The following is a 26859-nucleotide window of genomic DNA, read 5'->3' on the forward strand; positions in this document are numbered from 1 at the left end:
GAATTCAAAGTTTATTTACCATTCTGAAAATCCTAGGGCCCTTAAGAGTTGTGCTAAATCTATTCTGCCTGTGCTCTAAAAATGGAACAACAAAGTCTGGATGACAGCATAGCTGATTACAGTATGGTTTACTGAATATTTTAAGCGCTCTATTGAGACCTACTGCTCAGTAAAAAGATTCCTTTCAAAATATTACTGCTCATTGACAGTGCACTTGGTCACCCAAGAGCTTTGATAGAGATGTACGATGTGATTCACGTTGTTTTCACGCGTGCTAACACAACATCTATTCTGCAGCCCATGGATCAAGGAATAATTTTGATTTTCAAGTCTTACTATTTAAGATATACATTTTGTAAGCCTATAGCTGCCATATATGGTGGTTCCTCTGGATCTGGGCAGAGTAAATTGAAAACATTCTGGAAACGATTCATCGTTCTACATGCCATTAAGGACATTCATGATTCATGGAAAGGGATCAGAGATCAAAATATCAACATTAATAAGAGTTTGGAAGAAGTTGATTCCAACCCTCATGGATGACTTTGTGGGGCCCAAGAATTTGAGGGGTTCAAGGAAGTAACTGCAGATGTGGTAGAAATAGAGAATTAGAAGTGGAGCCTGAAGATATGACTGAATTGCTGCCATCTCATGATAAAACTTTAATGGATGAGGAGTTGCTTTTTATGAATGAGCAGAGAAAGTGGTTTCTTGAGATGAAATCTATTCCTGGTAAAGATGCTTTGAAGACTGTTGAAATGATGACAAAGGATTTAGGATATTACATAAACATAGTTGATAAATCAGCTGCAGGGTTTGAGAAGATTGGCTCTAATTCTGAAAGAATTTCTCCTGTGGGTAAAATGGTGTCAGACAGCATTGCATGCTACAGAGAAATCGTTTGTGAAAGAAAGTCAGTCTTTGTGGCAAACTTCATTGTTGTCTTATTTTAGGAAATTGCCACAGACACCCTAACTTTGAGCGGCCACCACCCTGATCAGTCTTTGAGGCAAGACCCTCCACCAGCAAAAAGATTGCTGCTCACTGAAGGCTCAGATGATGGTTAGCATTTTTTAGCAATAAGGTTTTTTAATTAAGGTATGTACGCTGTTAGACATAACGCTGTTGTGCACTTAATAGAATACAGTATGGTGTGAACATAACTTGTATATGCACTGGGAAACCGAAACATTTGTGACTTGCTTTACTGCAATATTCACGTTATTGTGGTGACCTGGAACCTAACCCACAGTATCTCCAAGTTATGCCTGTAGATTCTTGATTCCTTTGTTGTAAATTAATTGACCATATATGGGTTGGCTTATTTCTGGGCTCCCTATCCTCTTCCATTGATCTATGCATCTTTTTCTGTTTTGATGACTATAGTATTATAGTTTGAAATCAGGGTGCATGATGCCCCCGGCTGTGTTGTTCTTTCTCAGAATTGCTTTGGCTATTCAGGGCCTTCTGTGGTTCCATACAAGCTTTAGGATTGTTTGTTTCATTTCTGTGATAAATACTGTTGGAATTTAGACAGGGATTGCAGTGAATCTGTAGATTGCTTTGGGTAGTACGGACATTTTAACAATATTATTTCTTCCAGTCCATGAGCACAAAATATCTTTCCATTTATTTGTGTCTTTTTCAGTTCCTTTCATCAGTGTCTTACAGTTTTCAGGATGCACGTCTTTCAGTTCCTTGGTTAAGTTTATTCCTAAGTGTTTTATTCTTTTTGATGACGTTGTAAATGGGATTGTTCTCTTAATTTCTCTTTCTGATAATTCTTTATTTGGGTGTAGAAACACAACATTTTTGTCTGCTTGTTTTGTATTCTGCAATTTTACTGAATTTGTTTATTCTAGCAGTTTTTTGGGGTAGTCATTTTCTATATATAATATGTATCTGCGAATAGTGACAGTTTTACTTTTCCCTTTCCAGTTTGCATGCCTTGTCTTTTCTTTTTCTTTCTTTCTTTCTTTCTTTTTTTTTTTTTTTTGCCTAATTGCTACTTGTTGATCTTTAAGTGTTATGGCATTAGTTATGACTTCCCGTTGTATTCAGTGGAAAGTTAGCCTTCTTTCTTCCTCATACCTTTTATCGTAAATGTATGTATGCACTTCCCATCCTCTATAACTTCCCGATAGATTGGTTACATTGATATTCAAATGTTTACATTATTACGACCATGTATGTTATTCTGACCTGTTTTTCCTTATGCATTTGTCTTACTCTGTCCCTTTAACTCTTCCTAGACCCCCATGGCATCCCATTCCTATGCCTGTCCATCACAGCAAAGCTCCTTGAACAGCCATCTGTCCTGTCTTGCTCCACTTCCTTCCCTCCCATTCTCTCTGCTGTAGCCACTCCAATCGGACTTTTGTTTCTGCCACTCCATTGAGAAGACTCTTGTCACCGTTGATCACAAATGGCCCGCATCTTGGCCAAGACAAAGATTAAGTCTAAGTTTGCATCCTACGCAACCTTGCCTCAGCTTTTGACTGAGTTTAGCTACTCCCTCCTTGAAGCGCTTTCTTTGCTTTTGTTTCTGGGATACCACACTGACCTGATTTTCTTCCTGTGTCACTGTCATCCGTTCCTGTGTTTCATTTGCTTATTCCAGCCCTTCCAGTTTTCCCCTCACAAATGCTTGAGCTCCCCAGGGCTCTCCTCTGCCCCCTTTTCTTTGCTTTCCTTAGGTAAACTAATCCTTTCCCATGGCTTTGAACATCATCTGTAGGCTGATGACTCAAATGTCTAACATTGGCCCAGAGTTCTGTAGAGCTCCAGATTTAGATACCCAGTTGCCTATTCAACATCTCCCTTTAGGTGTTCCAGTAAGCATTTCGAGTGTTACGTGGCCACAGCCAAACTCCAGGTTTCCATTCCCCACGAGATCCTCGGGTCCACTTCCTCATCTCAGTACACGCTGTCATCCAGTCGCTCAGGCCAACGACCTACCAGTCTTCCTCAGTTCCTTCCTTTTTTTTCCCTTTTCATCTCCCACATCCAACCCATTATTACCTTTTGGCTTCATTTCAAAAACCTACCTGTAATTCCTCATGTCCCCCAGCTCCACTGCTACAACCCCAATGTGATTTCTACCTGAATCACCAACTGCTTCTTCATAACTGATCTCCTTATTTCCCTCCTTCCCTGGTCCGTCCACCATCCCACAGAGCAGTCAAAGAGATACTTTTAAAGAATGAATCAGATCATTCACTCTGCCTCTTAAAACCTTCCCGTGGCTTCCTGTTACGCCTTGAATTAAACTCAAACCCCATCTTGAAGCCTTGAGTGCCCTCCCTGATCTGAGCCCCGCCTACCCCTATTCTCAGCTCCCTACCTCCTGCCATTTTCTGGGCACGCGGGCCTTCTTTCTCAGGGCCTTTGCTCTTGTTCCGCCTCGTTCTTGCAGAATGCCTCCCTCCCCCAGTATCTTCCCTTAACTACCACTTTCTTTTTCAGTTCCAACTCAGATGTTACTCCTGATAGAGCGCTGTCCTGACTCAAGTAAAGCAGCACTGTTATTACTGAATCACACTCCTCTTTTACCTTCTCAGTGGCACCTCTTGTACCTGAAACTATATTAATATGTTTTCAGAGTTTCATTCTAGAATGTAATTTCCCCCTGTATCCTGAGCCCCTTGAATAGTTTCTGGTACATGGAAAGAATGTTGACTGACAGATAGAATTCCTAAGACAAAAGCATCAAAAAAGCAGTACGTTTTTGAATGCTTCCTTTACTTTTTGTATGTGAACATTGTTCTCTTTCTCCGTCAGGAAACAGAGAAACAACAATTTTTAAAATACATTTATTTATTTATTTATGGCTGTGTTGGGTCTTCGTTTCTGTGTGAGGGCTTTCTCTAGTTGCGGCAAGTGGGGACCACTCTTCATCGCGGTGCGCGGGCCTCTCACTGTCGCGGCCTCTCTTGTTGCGGAGCACAGGCTCCAGACGTGCAGGCTCAGTAGTTGTGGCTCACGGGCCCAATTGCTCCGCGGCCTGTGGGATCCTCCCAGACCAGGGCTCGAACCCGTGTCCCCTGCATTAGCAGGCAGATTCTCAACCACTGTGCCACCAGGGAAGCCCAGAAACAACAATTTTGACTGGGGAACCTTTAATTTGTTTAAAGCAGTATTTCAAAATGCTCTAAACTCCTAGCACATTAAACGTAACCCTCCCATGTTCAAATATAAGTACAAAAAATGTACATTCAACGTAAATTGTATGACTTTGGGATAAACCCTTTCTTTCTCTATATCTCAGTTAGGTTAAGAGTTGACCACCAGCTTTTTATAAATGTTATGTGCTGTTTATGTCATAAAGGTTTACATCATCAACCGTATTTGAATTTTAAATGTTGTGTTATTATGCAACAGAGTTTGCTTTATGAAGGTATTTAACTGGGAATAGAATCCAGTGTGTGAGCAGATTCACCATCAAACATGGCTTCAAGATTTTAACTGATTTTTCTCCATATGATATCTTAAAGGGAGGTAATTTTTTTAATTTTTTTATTTAATTTTTTTTTTTTTTTTGCGGTACGCGGGCCTCTCACTGTCGTGGCCTCTCCCGTTGCGGAGCACAGGCTCCGGACGCGCAGGCTCAGCGGCCATGGCTCACGGGCCCAGCCGCTCCGCGGCATGTGGGATATTCCCGGACCGGGGCACGAACCTGTGTCCCCTGCATCGGCAGGCGGACTCTCAACCACTGCGCCACCAGGGAAGCCCGGGAGGTAATTTTTTTTACTTTACTTTCGCCTGTTAGCATAATTTTTTAAATTGGTATAAGCTCCAAATCAGTGGAAATATGTTAGTCTAAATAATAAAGGGGGGGAAAAAGAACCTAGAGAACCTAACCAGTAATTTATTTTATAGGTCACAGAACTATTAAACTGTATATTGCTTACACTTGTCTGGCACTTCTATCCCTGCTAATACCAATTTAATTTGATGACTCTTTGGTTGAAATCCTGTTAGCAGAGTTTCCAGAGAGCTCCTGTGCTTAGACCATTTTAACTATTTGGCTTTGTAGTTTCAGTGAATGGCTAGCTTTTAGCTCTAAGGAAGTAAGCTCCCATGACATCAGGAAGATTTAGCTGGGGGGTGCCAGAGGGGAGAGGGTATATGTGGGTGGGTGTCTAAGCTACTTCAGAACGTCTGTATATTTTTCTGGCGCCTGGGGAGAGGGTGTGTCTGGATGGAAATGAATAGAGACTAGGTTGGATGGAACTAGTTATGCTGAGACCTACATGTGACAAAGGTGCCATGCAGATCATTTTCTAAGGATGTTTTTGGAAAACTTTGGTAAAATTTCCAAATAGACAAGTTCTTCCTATCCCTTCTTCCTTAGCCGTCTCCAGGATTTGATGCTTTCTTGTGATCTCCGTATAGTCTGTCTCTCTCTCTCTCTCTCTTTTTTTTTTTTTTGTTGTTGTTCTTATTGGGTAAACTCTTTGCCAACTGTATGGACATAAAATTCTTACTACTGATTTTAATTTTTATTTTGTATACAATTTTTATAGGTTACACTCCATTTAGTTATTACAAAATATTGGCTATATTCCCTGTTTTGTTCAGTACATCCTTGTAACGTGTCTTACATCCAATAGTTTGTACCTCCCATTCCCCCACCCCTATATTGCCCCACCCCAGCCCCGTAACAGCTAGTTTGTTCTCTATATCTGTGAGTCTGTTTCTTTTGTGTTATATTCACTAGTTTATTGTGTTTTTCAGATTCCACATATAAGTGATATTATACAGTATTTGTCTTTCTCTGTCTGACTTATTTCACTTAGCATAATGCCCTCCAAGTCCATCTGTGTTGCTGCAAATGGCAAAATGTCATTCTTTTTTATGGCTGAGTAGTATTCCATTGTATACATATACCACATCTTCTTTATCTGTTGATGGGCACTTAGGTTGCTTCCATATCTTGGCAATTATAAATACTGCTATGAACATTGGTGGGTGCGTGTATCTTTTTGAATTAGTGTTTTTGTTTTTTTTAGGTGTATATCCAGGAGTGGAATTGCTGGGTCATATGGTAGTTCTATTTTTAGTTTTTTGAGAAACCTCCATACTGTTTTCCACAGTGACTGCACCAATTTACATTCCCATCAACAGTGTACGAGGGTTCCCTTTTCTCCACATCCTCGCCAATGTTTGTTATTTGTGGTCTTTTTTTTTTTTTTTTGGCCACGCCACAGGGCATGCAGGGATTGAACCCGCACCCCCTGTGTTGGAAGTCCAGGGTCTTAACCACTGGACCACCAGGGAAGTCCCTATTTGTGGTCTTTTTGGTGATAGCATCCTGACAGTTGTGAGGTGATATCTCATTGTGGTTCTGATTTGCGTTTCCCTGATGATTAGCGCTGTTGAGCATCTTTTCATGTGCCTACTGGCCATCTGCATTTCTTCTTTGGAAAAATGTCTGTTCAGTTCTTCTGCCCATTTTTTAAGGGATTAATATCCAACATATGTAAACAACTCGTACAGCTCAACATCCATATAGTCTCTTTTTTTTTTTTTTTTTTTCTCGGTACGCGGGCCTCTCACTGTTGTGGCCTCTCCCGTTGCGGAGCACAGGCTCAGCGGCCATGGCTCACGGGCCCAGCCACTCTGCAGTGTGTGGGATCTTCCCAGACCGGGGCACGAACCCGTGTCCCCTGCATCGGCAGGCAGACTCTCAACCACTGCACCACCAGGGATGCCCCATATAGTCTCTTAAACTGGCCTCTCAAACATTTTGTGCGGAACCTCTTTCCCTTTCACATTTGATTCGCTGAGGCTATCTCAGGTTATGGACTCTCAGTTATAAAAGAGCGTCCTTAACCACCCCTCCCCCGCCCCCAGAAAGAATCCTTTTAAAGATTGTCAAGCCCTCAGATAATTGGGATGTGTTTTGCCTGGGTACCTTTTTAAAGCGCTTTCCATCTCCTCCAGACTTCTCCTGTCTGGTCCATGGGCTTGTCAGTATCAGTACTGGCCAGCCTATAGCTCCACGTTTATACTTCCCATGTAGCTATTGCTCTTTGTTCAGATTAAGGAGGAGAGAGGAGAAACGAAGATGATGGCCGTACACCGAATATTCAGACTAAGAGTGTGTGGTTCACGGCGGGAGAGGCTCTGCTCTATTAGCGTATTACCTCTGCTCTTCAAAAAGCCTATCTTTGGTTTGATTTATAATGTCCTCTGTGCTTCTGTATTTTAACAGGGCAGCCCTGTTTTGTATCGAAATGTTCATTCTTTAAGAGAACAAATGTCTGCCTTCCAGTCAGCTTTTCACTCCATAAAGGAAAACGAGAAAATGACTGACTGTCCTGAATTGTCAGAGACGGAAGGAGAGTTCAAGACCACAGGCTCAAGTGAGTAGAAATAAGGGCTTTAGTATTTATTCAGACCATGCTCAGTGTAAAGATTTAGTTCTACAGTCTTTTCTGAGTAGAGCTGTATTTTTCAATAGGACCTACCATTTAAAATTTGGGACATTTCACGCAAAAATCTGGATTTCTGGTTTCTCTTGAAAAAATATGATATCAAGCATTCCTGAGCCTACGTCTTACGTATCCACGTGGCCACAATTAAGTGCTAAGTGTTATAATGTCGAAGCCAGTGGGCTCATTTCATCTTTAGAATAGGGCATGTGGTAGATTTGAGTGCACAAACCTTGATTTTTTAGAGGATTGTTATTGTTTGGCAAACATTTAAATGAATACCAAACTTCCAACCCTGATATTATAAACAGATATGTTCAGTCTGACATCTTAATAGCCTGCCATATTCTTTACCATAACTTTTAGATTGTAATTTATTTGGTAATTTTTTGGTCACTTTTGATTTTCCAATCACAAAGCATTTCAAACACCAGAACTAGACAAAATCTTGGTCTTGCTGTAACCACCATAACCCTAAGGTTCCAAATGGTTTTGTTTGGTTTCTTGAACTATCTTCAAGTACATTTCAACACCTCCTTGGGTGCAGGGCATCGTTACTCAAGACAAATCCAGTTCATCTACCTCTGCAGTGCATGACCTGCTCCGATGTACTCATTTTTATCTGTAATTTGTAACTTACCTATTTTTCAGTTTTTTTGTTTGTTTGTTTTGTTTTTTTGCAGTACGCGGGCCTGTCACTGTTGCGGCCTCTCCCGTTGGGGAGCACAGGCTCCGGACGCGCAGGCTCAGCGGCCATGGCTCACGGGCCCAGCTGCTCCGCGGCCTGTGGGATCTTCCCAGACCGGGGCACGAACCCGTGTCCCCTGCATCGGCAGGCGGACTCTCAACCACTGTGCCACCAGGGAAGCCCCTATTTTTCAGTTTTTATCTGAGCTTTTAAATACTTTATTTACATCATTACTAAAGTTCTGTAGACAATTAAATTCCCTTTTTGTACCTAGGAAGAACTGTGGCTGTATTTTTCATAAAATCATAGACGGTCAAAGCAGAACCAATATTAGAACATAACCACATCCTTTAAAATGTTCAAAAGAAAAGGTTCATTCTAAACTTAAAAATAGAATGAGATACTATATCAAAATTGCAAATGTATCTTGGCGTATCTTTGTACATTTTAAAGTCTGAAAAAAGTCAATTCTAATAATTAAATTTTTATCTTTTTTAGCAGTCATGTTCTTTTACTTTTCAGTTAGATTTCCTTTTTTGAATAAAAAATGTACTACTAGAGTTTTCATTGATAAAGTATTTAGGCTCAAGCATTAAATTTTACTAAAATTAGGATGTACACAGTTTTCAAATGATGCTGTAAAATAAAATATTGAAACCTGTGTTGTTTTGTTTTTATTTTGTTCTGTGTACCTAGCCAAAAAGGAAAATCTTGGTGAATGTCAACAGTGTGAGTTCCCTGCAAACTTGTCATCCAAGCGACAGAGAATATCCTCTCCGAGCAGCTCTGATGGAAACCTAACTGATGCCTTCGGTCTCCAGATACACAATGTTGCTGCTTTTCCCAATACAGATAGACAGTGTGCTGTTGAAACTTCTGCAAATCTCTCTGAGGTAATTCACTTACTGGAAACATAGGAAAGTGAAGCTTTGGATTTCTGGCTAGTCAGTTTTAGGACTGACTGTCAAGGCCCTTTTGCAATTATAGTACTTATGTATATTGTATTGTGGTATTTTAGCTGGGTTTTAAATTGTGTGTGTGTGTGTGTGAGAGAGAGAGAGAGAGAGAGAGAGAGAGAGAGAGAGAGAGATTTCCTACTTGTTCAATTTTTTTTGTGGTTGGTTAGCTTATTGGTTATTAGAGACAGTTTTGATTAATATGTTGCTTTTGATATGAAAAAGACTTTATGAAAAGATGAAGCCCTCTGGTCTTCTATTTTTTTTTTTTTTTTTTGGTCTTCTATTTTTGAGGTATTGTTGTAGATACCAATGGTCCAATGGTGAGAAAGTCACAGTCCTGCCCTTGAACAGCTTTTTGTCTGCTGGGGGAGACAGAGATATGAGCACCTAATTTACACAGAACTGGTAAATGAGGTGAAGGTTATGCCTGGGCTGTACCCCTCAGGTCTGGAGGTCTGGCATTTCTGCCTTGCCGCCCCTCACTGGTTTAATACCGGCTGGAAGGCATGGTGCCATTTAGCAATTTCTCCCTTGCTCTCCCCACTGCGTTCAAGTAGCTGTAGGGATTCTTTTGTTCCTTATAACTACCTAGAGGCTGTCAACATCATCAAAAGATGATAACCAACATGAACTAAATAATACTGTTAAGTGACCTCCCTGGCGGTCCAGTGGTTAAGACTCCTTGCTTCCGGGCTTCCCTGGTGGTGCAGTGGTTGAGAGTCTGCCTGCCGATGCAGGGGACACGGGTTCGTGCCCCGGTCCAGGAAGATCCCACATGCCGCGGAGCGGCTGGGCCTGCGAGCCATGGCCGCTGAGCCTGCGCGTCCGGAGCCTGTGCTCCGCAACGGGAGAGGCCACGGCAGTGAGAGGCCTGCAAAAAAACAAACAAACAAACAAAAAAGACTCCTCGCTTCCACTGCAGGGCGCGCTTGTTCGATCCCTAGATGGGGAACTAAGATCCCGCATGCTGCACGGAACGGCCAAAAAAATATATATAATAATAATAATAATCATACTGTTGAGGATCCTTGACCTTCACACAAATGTAAACGGGGATCTAGTTCTCTCACGACCCTTAGTTCTGGTTTGATATGGCAGGTTTCTGTTTTTTTAGTGAGAGAAGACACCTAATGCCGGTAGAGTGGAAGCTTTTTTCCTGCACATTCTCTGTCATGTAGATCCAGTACGTGTCCTGTTGACCGTATCTGGACTGGCTTAATAAATGCCTGATGGTCATTAGGGTTGACCATCAGGGCCCCCGTGGGTTTCATGTATATCTCAGAGTCGCTTATAATCTCCACTCCCTCTGTTCTACTCTAGTAGATATGGAATCATCATCTGACAGTAATTTTTCTTATCAGAACTTCCATTAATTTTTGGCCATACACCATGATTTACAAGTGGTTTTTACATTAATATGAGTGTGTTTTCTATCCTGACCATTGATGGTTTTCCTTTTCTAACTATTGATAGCTTCTGTTGTTTGATTAGTCATTATATTTTTCGTTATTTTGAGAATTTCCTCTTTAAAGAAAGCGTTGGCTAGTCCGAATGCAGTGGTGCTTACAATTAATTGATCACAGCCAGTTACAGATTTCCTTGTTCCTTCTTCACTCCCACTGCTTCACTTGACTAGCCTTTAAAAAGAGAGAGAGAGACGGAAAAAAAGAAAGCAGTTAACATAGTTTTCTAGACTTCAAACAATAAGGCAGCAAAAATGTGCCCTATAAACGTTTCCTAGGGAACTGAAAATTGTTGGGTAGGATGTTTTGGAGGTTCCTAATACAGGATTCCTATATACTTCTGTAAGAATTAACTAGATAATGAAGGCGATGGATTGATTGATTTAATATCAGATTTCCAGATAATCTATAATGCTTACTCAAATCTTTATAAAAATATCAGTAATCCTATAAGTAATAAAATTTAATACTTCTTTACTCTTTTTCTTCTCCAAGAAATCTTCTGAATCTGGTTTAAATCTACAGTCTGGATGTTTAGTTGGAGAGTATCCTCTACTTTCAGAGCTCACAGAGGCTTCAAGTGGTAAGTATTTCATTTTTCCTTAGTACATGTGCCCATTCACCCATTGAAATGTTTGTTCAATAGACATTTATGCTTGGTTTACCTATGTGCTAACATTTGGGAAAACTAAAACTGTTCCTTACATTTTATGAACTCATGGTATATTAGAAATGTTTTAGAATTCTTGTTACGTGAGAGATGACATTTTCTTTTTTGAAATACTACCAATAAGAATTAGTGAAATATTTCCAAGCTGATAGAATCTATTATAAAGGATAGGATTATACCAATAGCTCATGCAGCTCAACATCAAAAAAAACAACCCTATCAAAAAATGGGTAGAAGACCTAAATAGTTCTCCAAAGAAGACATACAGATGGCCAGTAGGTACATGAAAAGATGCTCAGCATCGCTAATTAGTAGAGAAATGCAAATCAGAACTACAATGAGGTATCACCTCACAGCAGTCAGAGTGGCCATCATCAAAAAGTTTACAAACAATAAATGCTGGAGAGGGTGTGGATAAAAGGGAACCCTCCTACATTGTTGGTGGGAATGTAAATTGGTGCAGCTATGGAGAACAGTATGGAGGTTCCTTAAAAAACTAAAAATAGAGCTACCATGTGATCCAGCAATTGCACTCCTGGACACTCCTGGACATATATCCAGAAAACACAAAAACTGTAATTTGAAAAGATACAGGCACCCCAGTGTTCATAGCAGCACTATTTATAATAGCCAAGACATGGAAGCAACCTAAATGTCCATCAACAGATGAATGGATAAAGATGTGGTATATGTATACAATGAAATATTACTCAACCATAAAAAAGAATGAAATAATGCCATTTGCAGCAACATGGATGGACCTAGAGATTATCATAAAGTCAGAAAAAGAAAGACAAATACCATGTAATATCACTTATATGTGGAATCTAAAAACGGATACAAATGAACTTATTAACAAAAAAGAAACAGATTCACAGTCATAGAAAACAAATGTATGGCTACCAAAGTGTAAAGGGGTGGGAGGAGGGATAAATTAGGAGCTTGGGATTAACAGATACGCAGTACTATATATAAAATAGAGAAACAACGGGGTCCTACTGTATAGCACAGGGAACTACATTCAATATAAAAAGAAAGAATAGGATCTCTAAACATTTAACAAGTTTATTTTGTTAGAGAAAACACTACACATGATTTTTTTGGTTTTTAAGTATGTGAAAAGGGACCGGCATTCAATATGCTTGTATTGAATGAAAGTCACCATAAGGTATTAGGTTTACTTTCAACATACCTGTGTCTTTATCTTTAAGTAAAACTCTTGTATATGTATAGCTGGCCCTTGCTTTTTTGTCAGTCCTGAGAATTTCTGCCTTTTAATGGGCGTATTTGGTGCATTAACCTTTCAAGTCATTATTGAACTAGTTTTATTTAAATCTGCCATTTAAAAAATATTTTATCCACACGGCTTGCAGAATCTTCATTCCCTGACCAGGGATTGAACCCACTCCCTCAGCAGTGGAAGTGTGAAGTCCTAACCACTGGACCACCAGAGAATTCCCTAAATCTGCCATTTCTTTCATGTATTTTCTGTTCTATTTTTTGTTTTCCCTCCTCTCGTCTATTGGGCTTATTTGAAATTTTAGAAATCTATTTATCCATTACCTTCTAAACTATACCTCATTGCATCTTTTGTTTTAATGGTTACTCTAAGGACTGTGGTATATACATCCTTAGATTTTCACAGCCTTCTTAGAGCTAATAATGTACAACTTCAGGTGAAATACAGAAATTTTACAAACTGTATAGATCTACTTCCTCTCCTCCCACCCATGTCTTTTATGGTCCTTTTACACTATAGATGTCATCTGTACTATATTTATATTCATTTTAAACCCCACAAGATAAGGTTTTTTTGATTTAAACAACCATGTGTATTGGGAAATATGTATATATTGGAAATAGCCTTTTATAGTTACCCAGATAGGTACCATTTCTGGTGCTTTTCATTCCTTGCTGAAGATCTAAGTTTCTGTCTGGTATCATTTCCTTTCAACCTGAAAAAGAACTTCCTTCAGCATTTCTTGTGGTGCACATCTGCTCTGACTTCTTAATTTTAATCATGAGATGGATGGATGGATGGATAGATGGGGCAGAGAGCAGGGTTATGAGTTTGTTACCTGGATGAAATAGGATGCTTTTGCCTTCAGAAATTCTTACCAATTCTCTTGCTTTACTCTCATGGGACTTTGTCTTAGGAGTGACATATTCTTTGACAGTGGTTATAGAATGTATGAAGTATGGTCATTAAAAACTGTCATCATACCTAACACCTCCCTGTACAATCTGTCTTCTTGGGAACATGCCAGCAAGGGCCAGTGTATCCCATTTTAACGCCCCTCTAGGCCCTAAGCAGGAACATTGTATAAGGCAGGCAAAGACAAATCTCCTGTAGGCGGTGGGCCCTTGATTAAAGGACTCCAGTGCTGATTCCAGTGTTTTATTTTAAACTGGTTATCTGGTGGCACCCCAGAGGTTATTATATCTCAGACGGTGCACCTTTAGGAAGAGGGAAGAGGTCTTATAAAGTGGGATACTTCAAAAACAAACACACACATAGAAAAAGAGCTCAGATTTCTGGCTACCAGAGGCCGGGGATGGGGGAAGGGGGAAGGGGGAATTGGAGGAAGGCAGGTAAAAGGTAAAGACTTCCAGTTATAAAATAAATAAGTACTAGGGATGTCATGCACAACATGATAAATATAATGAACACTGCTGTATGCTATATATGAAAGGTGTTACGAGAGCAAATCCTAGGGGTCCTCATCACAAGGGAAAAAATTTTTTTCTCTTTCATGTTGTATCTGTATGAGGTGATGGATGTTCTCTAAACTGATTGTGGTCCTCACCTCATGGTGCCTGTAAGTCAGATCGTTATGCTGTACACCTTGTATCTCAATAAAACTGGAGGAAAGAAAAATAACCCCTCTAAATACTGACGGCTATAAAAAAAACCTGTTCCCCTTCAAACAGAAACAACAACAAAAGAATAAATAAAATGCAAGTCACACTATGTCACTCCCCTCAAAATCTCTCACTGGCCTCCCAGCATACTTAGGATAGAATCCAGTCCGTCCACTTCCTACTAGGCCGCACCTGACCTGGTCCTTAGCCTTGACTCTGAGCTTGTGGCTTAGCTGTCTTCTTGCTCGCTCTGTTCCAGTCACTCTGGCCTTGCCCCACCTCTTATACACCAGGGGCACTCCTGTCACTGGTCTTTGCACTTGGCTTTGAGCGTATGTATAATCTTCCCTAGACACATGTGCGGCTCGCTTCCTCACTGTGTTCAGATGCCTGCTCAGGAGGCTGTCCTTGAACTCACCCCCACCCCTCCCATACCCTAACCCTATCTCTACATTATTCTCCTTAATGGCATGGGTTACTGCTTGTTATTATATATACATTTCTTTAACTTTTTATTTTAAGATGACTGTAGATTCACATGCAGGTGTAAGCATGAATCCAGAGGAAGAAAGCCTATCCACCCTTCCCCCCAGTTTCCCCAGTGGTGACATCTTGCATAGCTGTAATACAGTGCACGACCAGGAAATCAACACTGATACAATCCACTGACCTTTTTGGCCAGATTTCACCACTGTTGCATGCAGACGTTTGTGTGTATATTTAGTTCCATGATTTTATCACAGGTGTAGACTCACATAACCACACTACAGTCAAGATATATCACAGTCCCATCACCCGGTCCCTCATGCTACCCTTTTACACAGGCACAGCTACCTCCTTCCTTCTGTGCCCCCCAGTTACTATATTTTATGTTGTCTGTTTGTCCTCTGAGGCCATGGGGGCTTTATCTGTGGTGTTTATGTCTCTCGCAAAGTGTCTGTCACACCTTAAGCACCCAGTATGTATTTGTTAAATGTCAATCATCAGGCAATGCTGAGAATTTGCAGGGGGGAGCCTTGCCTTGCTTGGGGGCACGTACAATATGTTCATTTTTTTATTGGACAGTCGTTCTCCTCAGCATTCTGTCCTTTCCCTCCCACTACCCTTGCATGCTGAAAATGCCTCTGACTCCACCAATAAAATCAGTCATGATTCATTGTCTGGCTCAAGTTAGTTTCATGGTGCAAACCGTAGGTGTCGTGAGTGGAAGCAGATTAACAGTTAATAGCTGAGCCGTGGGGGCCTCCTTAGATTTCCGTGGAGCCAAGACACCTTACTTACTGTTGCCCTCAGTAGTCAGATTTGAAATAAAAGCTGTGGCCAGTGCCGCTTCTCTTTGTTTTATGTCTCCAAGTGAAATCCCAGATGCTACTCCTCCAGCAGGATATCTTAGGGTTGAATTTCTGAATAGGTTGTTATTCCCTTTGTAAATACTTACTACTTTTGTTGTAGAACAGACTGACTCAGATGTCTGCCACCTCTCATGTTTACACCTCTATGTTGAAGGAATCCAGGTTACTGACTCTGTAGAGGGCAAAAGATCCAGCGATGCCGTTTCAGTTGACAAATTTACACAAGTGAGTACAGACATGGCTCCTGAAGCCAAGTCACTGGTTACTCCACTGTGCCAGAGGGACGTTCCATCCTCTGAGACCTTTGTACTTCGTTCTGTGCTGAAGAAACCTTCTGCAAAGCTGTGTCTAGACAGCCTGCAGGTCAGTATAGAGCTACATTTCCTAAAGCAAGATGAATAAAAATTAATTTTGGTTCAAAGAAATACCTCTGAAATGTTACGTAATACTGGCCTAACAGGAAATGTCTTTTTTTTTTTTTAACTCAGTTTGGAATATAGTATGTTGAATTTAATATAGGTAGACCATATTTTATAAGAGTTTCATAAGTTATTAATGTGTGACTTTGTTGATTATTTCCACCAAAAATATCTGCTCTTCAAGATACCTCTTACAGGCGTGCCTCTTTAAGTTGAGCTAGTATGAGAAGAGAGTAGGTTGATGGGAACTAGCTGGCATTTATTGAGTACTTCCAGTGAAGGTTCTGGAATGTATGATGTACGTGCAGCAGCAGTATCCAAGAAAGGTATTAGCCCCATTTGACATAAACTCAGGCTTGAAGCTGTTACGTGAACCCAGACGAATCTGATGTTAAACATCCATGACAGGCTGTAAACACTCTGAGAGGTTCAGAGGACGGCTCTGGGGTCACAGTGCCCGGTTTCATACGCTGACGCTGAAGTTTAAGAACTAGGTAGGTTAGTTAACCTTTTTGTACCCTGGTTTCCTTGTCTATAAAAGGACAATATCAGTAACTTCCTTACAGGGTACTCTGAGCATAAAGTAGGATAATAATGTGCAGTTAGCGCCAGTGCCTGGCAAATGAGAAGTGCACATTGTTTTTTTGTTGTTGTTCTTGGCCATACGGCTGTACCTATAAATCTGTCTTTAAAGCCAAAGTGAACTAGGCTACCTTCTATCTACATGGATATATGGTCAGTTGTTATTTTTAAATGTTTTAACAATTTTTCTGGTTAAAGAGCTTGATTTGGGTTTCTATACAGCACTGCTCATTTTTATCTTTTATTTGTTTTATCTTCTCCTCAAAGAAGAGACTTAGCATCTTAATGATCTGTGTAACTCTTATCACTTAACAGTGTTAATGTAGCAGAAACATCAAGTCCTGCCACTAAAATCATATTAATACTTTCACAACTAATGGTCTTCTTGCTAAACTGCCCAAAGCTTGCAAGTGTATTCTGTTTGAGTTGTTGGATAACTTTCATGGTAATAATGAAAAGTAAATCTAAACATTAACATGAACTTTGTTGTATAAGTTCACTTATTTCACAAATACTGATGTGAGCATTTTCCTGGTTGGGAAAATGAAGCTGAGTCTCAGGAGATGCTTGATGAAGGAGGTTTGTTTAGGGCAGGACTGTTTCTTAGAGAAGGTGCTGCTCTTGGGATGGGTGTGCTGGAGAAAATGAACAGCTCTAGAGAACAAGGGCTGGTCAGGGCTTAGGATGAGACGGGACAAACAGATGGTGATTTGGAGGTGCCTCTCAGCCACCCACAGCCCTGGCTTTTGCCCACTTTGCTCCAGTGGCCCTGTGTTTGGGCTTGCCCCTCCTGTTCTTTGGGATTCACATTGTCCCTTCCTCACCAACTTGCCTACTCTATAATCTTCTGGAGAAGCACAGGAGGACAAATGCTACTTTCTTTCCTTGTTCTAACTCAGGAATATAGTATCGTAGACTGGAGATTTATACACTTATAAAAGGTGTGGTTCCCATGTCTAAAAGACAAAACACCCTATTATGCCATTTACATATTTGTTTTTTTCTTGTTTTAGTGGAATTCTTATACTTTAGACCATTTGTATAGTCTACTTCATTTGGCACCATCCAGAGTACACTGTAATTCTGGCCATTCTCATTTTCCTTAAAGTCATTTGCCAGGTCAAAAATGAGGGAATGAATTTAGCCCACATTATGGATTTCTGTTCTTTAATTTCGGCCTAAAACTATTTACTAAAGTATTAGGATAGCTAAGGAACCCAGTTTTTCGTTGTGGCTAATATCATGATATTTTAAGTCAGATCAACTATGAAAGTAAAGGTAATCTGCAATACTATGTAGCGTCTACCCTTGACAGGAAAAAAATTCGAAGTTGTCGTTCTTAATGTCTGTGTGTATGTATTTATATATGTAAAATTATTCATCAGTGTTTATTTTATTTAGGAACACCGTGACAACCTCTGTGATGGTGGGACTCATCCAAACTTAATCTTGAATCTTGCAAACTGTTGCAAAGAACAAAAAGCAGGTAAGAAATTCAGATTTATTTTGAAGCCTGAGATATCATTTGCTTGTTATTAAAAACATCTGAGGTAGTATGTAGTATTTTCAATGATCTACTGATGCCTGATGCTTCTGAAATTACATGGGAATGAAGAAGAGTTGGGAGGGATGGACTCTCTGTCGAAGTTTCAGAATTGGTTCTACCCCTATCATCTATCCCTTTTTGCTTAACAGTGAAACTTGTAAGGAAATTGGTATTCAATTTTGTAATCTTTTAAGACAGGCATGCAGAATTTACTTTAAAATCCATGACCATATTTTAATTAGAAATATTGCTTATCTTTTCCACTTTGAACTTTTTTTCTGTACAAACTATGTTTTGTGTTATACAAATAGCCAGACCCAATCATGTTAAAAGATTTTAGGATATGTCTTTTAGATAAGAAATGTAGTTTAATTTTTAAATATATTCCCATTTATTATCTAATAGAAGGTCAAGAAAATTGTAAAGTACCAGACTCTCTAAATATGAGGAAGAGGAAGAGAGTTACTTTCGGAGAGGACCTAAGCCCTGAAGTGTTTGATGAATCTTTGCCAGCAAACACTCCGTTGCGTAAAGGAGAAACACCGGTTCGTAAAAAGGATTTAAGTACCGTCAGTCCCCTGCTACTTGAACAGTCCCCAGCTCCTGAGGGGTTACTTCAACCAAATTTTGATGACAAGGGAGAGAATCTTGTAAGTGTGAAAAGTGTGGAACAATCTTGTTTATATTTTCATCAGACCTCACCTATTTAGCATGAGCAATAATTGTGCTTTGAAATGAGATGGACTGAACAATGTGTCATGGTATAAATTAATGCATTTTCTAGCTAGATGATTACCAGTTTTCTCCTATTAAAAACAATACTTCCATGACTCCTTGTACATAGCATATTTTCTGGAACCTAACTGCTATTGATTGTAAGATGTGCCATTGTTTTATCTATCACTAAGAAAAAATGCTGAAAGTTAAACTGATACACACCATGTACTCAGATTTCAGAGGTGTTAAAATGTTGAAAGAGCAGCAGTCTTAGAATTGATATATTATAAATATAAATGGTTCTTCCTCCTAAGATGAATTTCTGCAGGTGGGATTACTGGATTAAGGAATATGAACATTTTTTGAACTTTTTGATACATACTGCTAAATTATTCAGAAAGTATGTACTAATTTGAACTCACAGCACTATAAATGATTTTATTCTATTATACCTTTGTAAACCCTGGGTGGTTTTTTTTTTTTTTTTTTTTTTTTTTTTGCGGTACGTGGGCCTCTCACTGTTGTGGCCTCTCCCGTTGCGGAGCACAGGCTCCGGACGTGCAGGCCCAGTGGCCATGGCTCACGGGCCTAGCCGCTCCGTGGCATGTGGGCTCTTCCCGGACCGGGGCACGAACCCATGTCCCCTGCATTGGCAGGCGGACTCTCAACCACTGCACCACCAGGGAAACCCCTAAACCCTGGGTTTTAATGGTACTTTTTTTTTAAACAGCTTAATAGGAGAAAAAGATGACTGGAAAATATTGTTTGTTAGTGAGGTTTGAACATTATCACATGTTTTTAGGCTATTTGAATTTCTTCTCTTGAGAACTGCCTCTTAATTTTACTTACCCATTTTTATATTGGGACCATCATTCAATCTCTCTCTTGCTGTTATACTTTGAAATAAGAATATTCTGCTTTTGGCCGAGATGGAATAAGAGGGACCTAATTTACATTGCCATGAGAAACAACTAAAAAGCCAGAGAAAAAGATATGAAACAGTGGTTCACCGGCATCGACTGTCTGGAAGCACAGACAGTAATCTCTGAGGGGGGTAACAAATGAGGTAAGCCTTACGAGAGCCCCAACTTACTGCCTGGGCTGAATTTCCAGGCTGCAGCACAGGGAGGGGTTATGTTGGTGGAGCCTGGCAGTCTCCATGAGTTGAGAAGATGGATTTGGGGTCTGGAAAAGTGAAGGAGACTGGAGTTCACAGGGTAAAATACCAGAGAGAAAAGACCTGCAGAGAGAGAGAACTCTGGAGATCTACAAAGGGTCTCCTCACGTCTCTAGCTGAGTGCTGGTCAACATGTCCTTATGAGTAAACTGCCCCAGGCCAGCGAGGAACTGCCCAAATGGAGCAGAGGGAAATGCCTAGAGCTCACACAGGGCAGAAATTGTGTTCCCACCAACTCATGTAGAAAAACTTTGTTATTCAGAGGGTGTCAGGTACTCAGAAGAGTATTGCTTCATTAATGGAGCAGAATTAAACTAAAAGCCTGGCAAAGCTTAAAAGCAAGTCTTGAAAGGATCTAACTTATACCCATGTAACTGCATTGCATAATGAACTTCAAGAATATCAAAACTGCTTTTGGCAGCTGTGAAGGTGGGGAGATCCCAGGGAGGCCAAGGCATCAGATCTCATTGTCCTCCCAGCCCTTCAACCCTCCCCTGAAGGCCCTCAGTAAAATGGTTTTATCCTTCCCACCAAAACAAAACAAAACAATCTAGCAACAAATAATGTTAAACTCAAAATGTCTGGCATTCAATTAAAAATTAATACTTGTGTAGGAAAAGATGCCCCATAATGAAGAGAAAAATCAATCAATAGAAGTAGACCCAGAAATGACACATATGATAGAATTTCTAGAGAGACATTGAAAGAGTTATTTTAACTATATTTCATATATGTTCAAGAATGTGAGAAAAGATTGAGCTTCTTAAGGACATGGAAGATAAAAGACCCAAATCAAACTCTGTACATTATAATCTCCAGGAATAAAAACATGTTGGATGAGATTAATAGCATATTAGAGACTGCAAGAGAAAAGATTAGTGAATTTGAAGATGTAGCAATAGAAATTATTCTCAATGACACAGGAAAAAGACTGAACAAGAATGAGCAGACAATTCGTGATCTGGGACAACTTCAGGTGGTAAAAAGTGCTTGTAATTAGGGTTCCCAAAGGAGAGGAGAGATTGGAAGGAACAGGAAAAAAAATATTTGCAAAATAATGGCTGAAAAATGTCCAAATTTGATAGAATTATTAACCCACTGATCCTAAAGGTCAACACATTCCCAGCCCCAGAAACATAAAGAAAAATACACAAAGCTTAAAATCAACAATGAATGGCCTAAAAGGAGCCAGAGAGAAAAAGACATGTGACATAAGAAAAACAAATATAAGAGAGGAAGCAGATTTCTGGTTGGAAACTATGCGAGCGAGTCAGAAGACAGTGCAGCAACATCTTTTAAAGGTGTATTTAAGTACTTGGAGCAAAAAAACCCAAAAATACCTGTCAAACTAGAATTCTCTATCTAGTGAGACCATCTTTCAAAAGAAAAGGTGGAAATAAAGGCTTTTTCAGACATAATGGAAGTTGAAATAATTCATTACCATAACAGGTTAGCATTAGAAGAAGTGTTGAAAAGGAAGCCCTTTAGTCAAAAGGAAAATAGTTCTGCATGAAAATCTGCATCTACACAGAGGAATGAAGAGCACTGAAAGTGCTAAATATATGGGCAAATGTAACAGACTTCTTTTTAATTAGTCTCCATAAAGGATAATTATTCAAAGCAAGAGTAACAACAATATTCTGTTTGGTTTATAACCTAGGTAAATAAAATATACAACCAAATTAACATGGCATAAAGGTTGGGAGAGGTTCTTAGGCTATAAACAAAGTGGAATAAGTTAAAAGATGTGTACTGTAAACCCTAAGCCACTATAAAGTAACAAAAGATGCATGGGATGCAGGTAAAGCAGTGCTTAGAGGAAAATTTTTAAAAATTAAAGCCTGTATTTGAAAATAATAGAGGTCTCCAATTAATGATCTCAGCTTCCACTCTAAGCAACTAGAAAAAGAAAAGCAAATTGAAACCAAACTAAGAAGAGGAAAGGAAGTAATAAAGATAAGTGTAAAAATCAATGAAATAGAAAACAGAAAAACAATAGAGACAAATCATTGAAATCAGAAGGTTTGTGGGTTTTTTTGGGTTTTTTAAATTTATTTATTTATTTATTTATTTATTTAGTTTCTGCTTTATAACAAAGTGAATCAGTCATACATATACATCTGTTCCCACATCCCTTCCATCATGCATCTCCCCATCCCACCCCTCCAGGCGGTCACAAAGCACCGAGCTGATCTCCCTGTGCTCTGCGGCTGCTGCCCACTATCTACCTATCTTACGTTTGGTAGTGTATATATGTCCATGCCTCTCTTTTGCTTTGTCACAGCTCACCTTCCCCCTCCCCATATCCTCAAGTCCATTCTCAAGTAGGTCTGTGTCTTTATTCCCGTTTTTGGCTGCGTTGGGTCTTCGTTGCTGCGCGCGGGCTTTCTCTAGTTGCACTGCTGTGTGTGGGCTTCTCATTGCGATGGCTTCTCCTGTTGTGGAGCACTGGCTTTATGCATGCGGGCTCAGTAGTTGCGGCTCACGGGCTTAGTTGCTCCGTGGCATGTGGGATCTTCCCGGACCAGGGCTCGAACCTGTGTCCCCTGCATTGGCAGGCAGATTCTTAACCACTGTGCCACCAGGGAAGTCCCGAAATCAGAAGGTTTTGCTGCAGAAAATATTAGTAAACTTCTAATCAGACTGTTCAGGATAAAAGGAGAAGGTACTCATTAGCAATATAAGGAATAAGGGAGGTGATATAATTACATATCTTAATAATACTAAAAGGATCATAAAAGAATATTATGAACAACTATTTTATGCCAATAAATTCAACAACTTAAGCTACATTCCTTGAAAGACACAAGCTATCAATCTCACTCAAGAAGAAATAGGTGGTCTCATTAGCTCTATATCAAATAAGGAAATTTAAATTGTAGTTTAAACCTTCCCACAAAGAAAACTGCATGTGCAGATGATTTTACTAATGAATTCTACCAAACATTTAAGGAGGATACAATACTAATTCTGCATACATTCTTGCAAACAAATTGAGTTGGGAATGCTTCCCAATTCATCAGTGTCAGCAGTAGCCTGATACCATAATCAGACATTATGAGAGAAGAAAACTACAGTCCAGTATCCTCACAAACATACTAACATATAAAAAGAGAATACATTATGACCAAGTGAGATTTTACCCCCAAAATGCAAGGTTGGTTTATTTGGAAGACAATCTGCAGAGTTCACCGTATTAACAGAGTAAAACAGAAAAACTCTATGGTCATCTCAGCAGATGGAGAAAAAGCATTTGACAAAATCCAGCATTCATTTCGGATAAAAATTCTGAGCAGATTGGTGAGAAAAAAGAATTTCTTCAACCTGACAGATTTTGTCTATGAGAAATTAACAGCTACCATTACACTGGCTGTGGGAAAGAAAAGATTTGACATCTGCATTTATATTTACCCTTAAGGTCTCCTGAATAATACTGTAATGTTTGGTTGTGTTTATTAATGAATTTTCTTACTTTATTGGGTTAGGGTATGGGATTTTATTTTTTTTATTATTATTTTTTTTTTGCGGTACGCGGGCCTCTCACTGTTGTGGCCTCTCCCATTGCGGAGCACAGGCTCTGGACGCACAGGCTCAGCGGCCATGGCTCACGAGCCTAGCTGCTCCGTGGCATGTGGGATCTTCCTGGACCAGGGCACGAACCCGTGTCCCCTGCTCGGCAGGCGGATTCTCAATCACTGTGCCACCAGGGAAGCCCAGGGTATGGGATTTTAAATAAACCAAAAAGTAACTTATTAGTGGATCATCATGACTACTTTCACTTTTTAAAAATTTTATTTATATATATATATATATATATATATATATATATATATATATATATGTGTGTGTGTGTTTTTTGGTTTTTGTTTTTTTTTTTTTTTCCGGTACGTGGGCCTCTCACTGTTGTGGCCTCTCCTGTTGCGGAGCACAAGCTCCGGATGCGCAGGCTCAGCGGCCATGGCTCATGGGCCCATCTGCTCCACGGCATGTGGGATCTTCCTGGACCGGGGCACGATCCTGTGTCCCCTGCATCGGCAGGTGGACTCTCAACCACTGCGCCACCAGGGAAGCCGTATTATTATATTTTTAATTATTATTTTGGTAGGTTGTAGTTATTAAGCATGGTTTCCTTAAATATGATTGGTAAATATTATAAAACATTTATTTTTATATCCAGTATCTTGTTTTTGCTCTGACTTTTTTTGGTTAATCTTTTATTTCCCATCTTTATGCTTATTACAGTTCCTCCTACAAAAATAAATACGTATTATTTTCTTTGGGGCACATTATTTCTATGTCCACTGGATTTAAAGATATCTAATTTCTACTTTTTTCTTTGTTTAGGAAAACATAGAACCTCTTCAGGTATCATTTGCAGGTCTCAGTCCTCTTAGTAAGTCTTCAATCTCTGAGACTCTTTCAGGTAGTAACTTTGGCTTATCTAAAAATCATAAATGTCATTTTAAATATGTGTATATATGAAAATCACCTTATTTTTAAATTTTTATTTTTATTATGATCATACTTGATTTTTCAAAAACTCAAATCATATAGAAAAGCTTACAAGAAGTCTCTTATCCATCCCTTTCCATTCCAAGTCCATACTTTATAATCACCCACATTTAACTTCCTCATGGGTAGCCGCATTTTTCAAGTCACTGCAAGTAGTGGAGTTGCCCTCTCAACACTTAAGGATTGACAGTAGGCTCCTTTTCAGGTTGCACAATTGAAATGATATGGATCCTAAGGGTCATTTTTAAATACATAAAATTGTTCATCAACATCAACATGGCATTTTGTGCATATGTACTTTCTGAGGTCTCTAGGTTTTTTTTTTGTGATCATGACAAGGCAACAAAGATCTCTCTGTGCTTTCCTGACAAACCAGGACTTGGCCAGCAAATGTCATGGGCAAAGCACTTGCAATGGAACCATTATTCACATTTCTCCCCTGGTCGAAATCCTTTAATGGATCACCAACACCTCTTGTTGGCTCTAGGACACAAACCAAGCTTATTAGCACAGAATCCAGGACATGGAGTGTTAAGTTAGAGCTAAATTGGAAGCATAGCCTGTCATCTTCCAAAGCTTATGCTCTTTGACAGGTTATACTGCCTTTTATTTATACCGTTCAAAGTGACCAAATTAAAATTTTTTGAACTTTGTGAAATTAAAGTATTTTCATGTTTTTAAAAATGTTTTGAATCTCAAAATTTATTTCTCCTGGTAATATTTATGTTCAGATATGGTAGGATACTAAAAGCAAAATTGGTATCCAAAAGAGCATCCAGTGTGTCCAATAGATGATGGATCTTACAACTTCTTGTTAGCTACCCTAATTTTGCTGTGTCTTGCTCATCAGGCACTGATACCTTTGCCTCTTCAAATAACCACGAGAAAATAGCCTCCTGTAAAGTTGGTAGAGCAACGCGGACCTCTAACAGAAGAAGTGTAAGTGTTTGTATTTGGCACAATGTATCTGTTTTTAAATCTTGCACTAGATTTTTCTCTGTTTTCATGATCAAATTATTTATCAGTTAAATCTTGGTTTAATCAATGTGTTAAGAACTAATACCATATCCTACCTATCATGTAAGCCAGGATAATGCTGTTTTCCTGATTTGATTTTAATTAATTCTGTTAGAAGAAAAATACAATAAACGAGGTGCTTTCGGAGTGTGTGTTCATGTGGAAGGTAATCTGTTTAGGAAGTTTATTTGGGATCTGTGTGGTTTTATGAGTTATATCAAAGTGCAAAGTGGAGAAGAGTCACTTTTTTTTTTAATTTTTAAATTTAATTTTATTTTTTTATACAGCAGGTTCTTATTAGTTATCTATTTTATACATATTAGTGTATATATGTCAATCCCAATCTCCCAATTCATCCCACCCCCCTCCACCACCACCCCCCGGCTTTCCCCCCTTGGTGTGCATACATTTGTTCTCTAGAGTCACATGTATGAACAGTCAGAAAATGGCATAAATATAACTTTTTCAAAAACTACCTTCACTTGTTTTCAGTGTGAGCATAACTCCCATCGAATGCATGTCTTTTGCGATTTTATTAAATTAGATGAACTTGGATTTTTATCTGTAGCATCACAGTGCATAAACGTATAGCATACTGATATTGTTTTTCACTGATACTGTTGATGATAAATCCAGAAGTCAAACTTAGATAATCTGACAGTTCATGATTTTTCCCCGCATAACCCATCAGTAGTTAGGTGCTACATTGTAGATATTCAATAAATATTTGATGAATGAATAAGAGAGTGATTCTTTTTTATTTTTTATTTTCAAAAATTTTATTGAAGTATAGTTGATTTACAACATACAGCAAAGTGATTCAGTTATACATATGTATATTTTTTCATATTCTTTTCCATTATGGTTGATCTCAGGATACTGAATATAGTTGCCTGTGCTATACAGTAAGACCTTGTTGTTTATCCATCCTATATATAATAGTTTGCCCCTAAAACAACGATTCTTAAGTTGTTTTTTTCTCTTCCATAAAATAGTAGGACAGAGTGCATATGCTTCTGGGTCAGTGTTTGATCAGAAATCAGTAATTACTATTTCCCTCTTTTGAATGGGACTTGGTTAAAATACTTCTAATGAAATTTGTGAATTAGTGGAAATGGGTTGTAAAATGGTAGAATCCGCAGGGACGGGAAAAGAAATGTGAGAGACACTCATGAAAATGTAACTGACTGTGTTTTATGGTAGCCCTGCTTTTAATTTTCTTTATAGCAGTTGATCAGTTTTTCAGAAGAGAGTGTTTGCAACTTATTTAATACAGAAGCTCAGCCTTGTAAAGAAAAGAAAATTAATAGGAGGAAGTCTCAAGAAAGCAAGAGCGCAGACAGAGCACTTCCTAGAAAGAATCAGGTGAGTGTGTGTTTAAAGATGTAATAAAGAGTAGAAATGGTGCATTTCTTTGTTGTATGGTTAGGAAAACCCAGAAACAAAATTTTTCCTAGTT

At 39.2% G+C, this 26859-nt stretch overlaps 1 protein-coding gene across 1 annotated transcript in view; it reads left to right on the forward strand.

Moving 5' to 3' along the window:
• The window catches only part of CDCA2 (cell division cycle associated 2), a gene marked incomplete at its 5' end in the record, with an annotated part of 50409 nt that overhangs the window by 7898 nt on the left and 15652 nt on the right, over window positions 1–26859 (forward strand). Inside the window, 9 exons of the mRNA XM_079706093.1 lie at window positions 7217–7367; window positions 8821–9017; window positions 11042–11129; window positions 15531–15793; window positions 17833–17917; window positions 18383–18627; window positions 24216–24294; window positions 25234–25322; window positions 26628–26765. Coding sequence (XP_079562219.1) covers window positions 7217–7367; window positions 8821–9017; window positions 11042–11129; window positions 15531–15793; window positions 17833–17917; window positions 18383–18627; window positions 24216–24294; window positions 25234–25322; window positions 26628–26765 — 1335 coding nt within the window. The remainder of the gene's footprint in view (window positions 1–7216; window positions 7368–8820; window positions 9018–11041; window positions 11130–15530; window positions 15794–17832; window positions 17918–18382; window positions 18628–24215; window positions 24295–25233; window positions 25323–26627; window positions 26766–26859) is intronic.

This window comes from Hyperoodon ampullatus (assembly GCF_949752795.1).
Source record: "Hyperoodon ampullatus genome assembly, chromosome: 6".
Lineage (NCBI taxonomy): Eukaryota > Metazoa > Chordata > Mammalia > Artiodactyla > Ziphiidae > Hyperoodon > Hyperoodon ampullatus.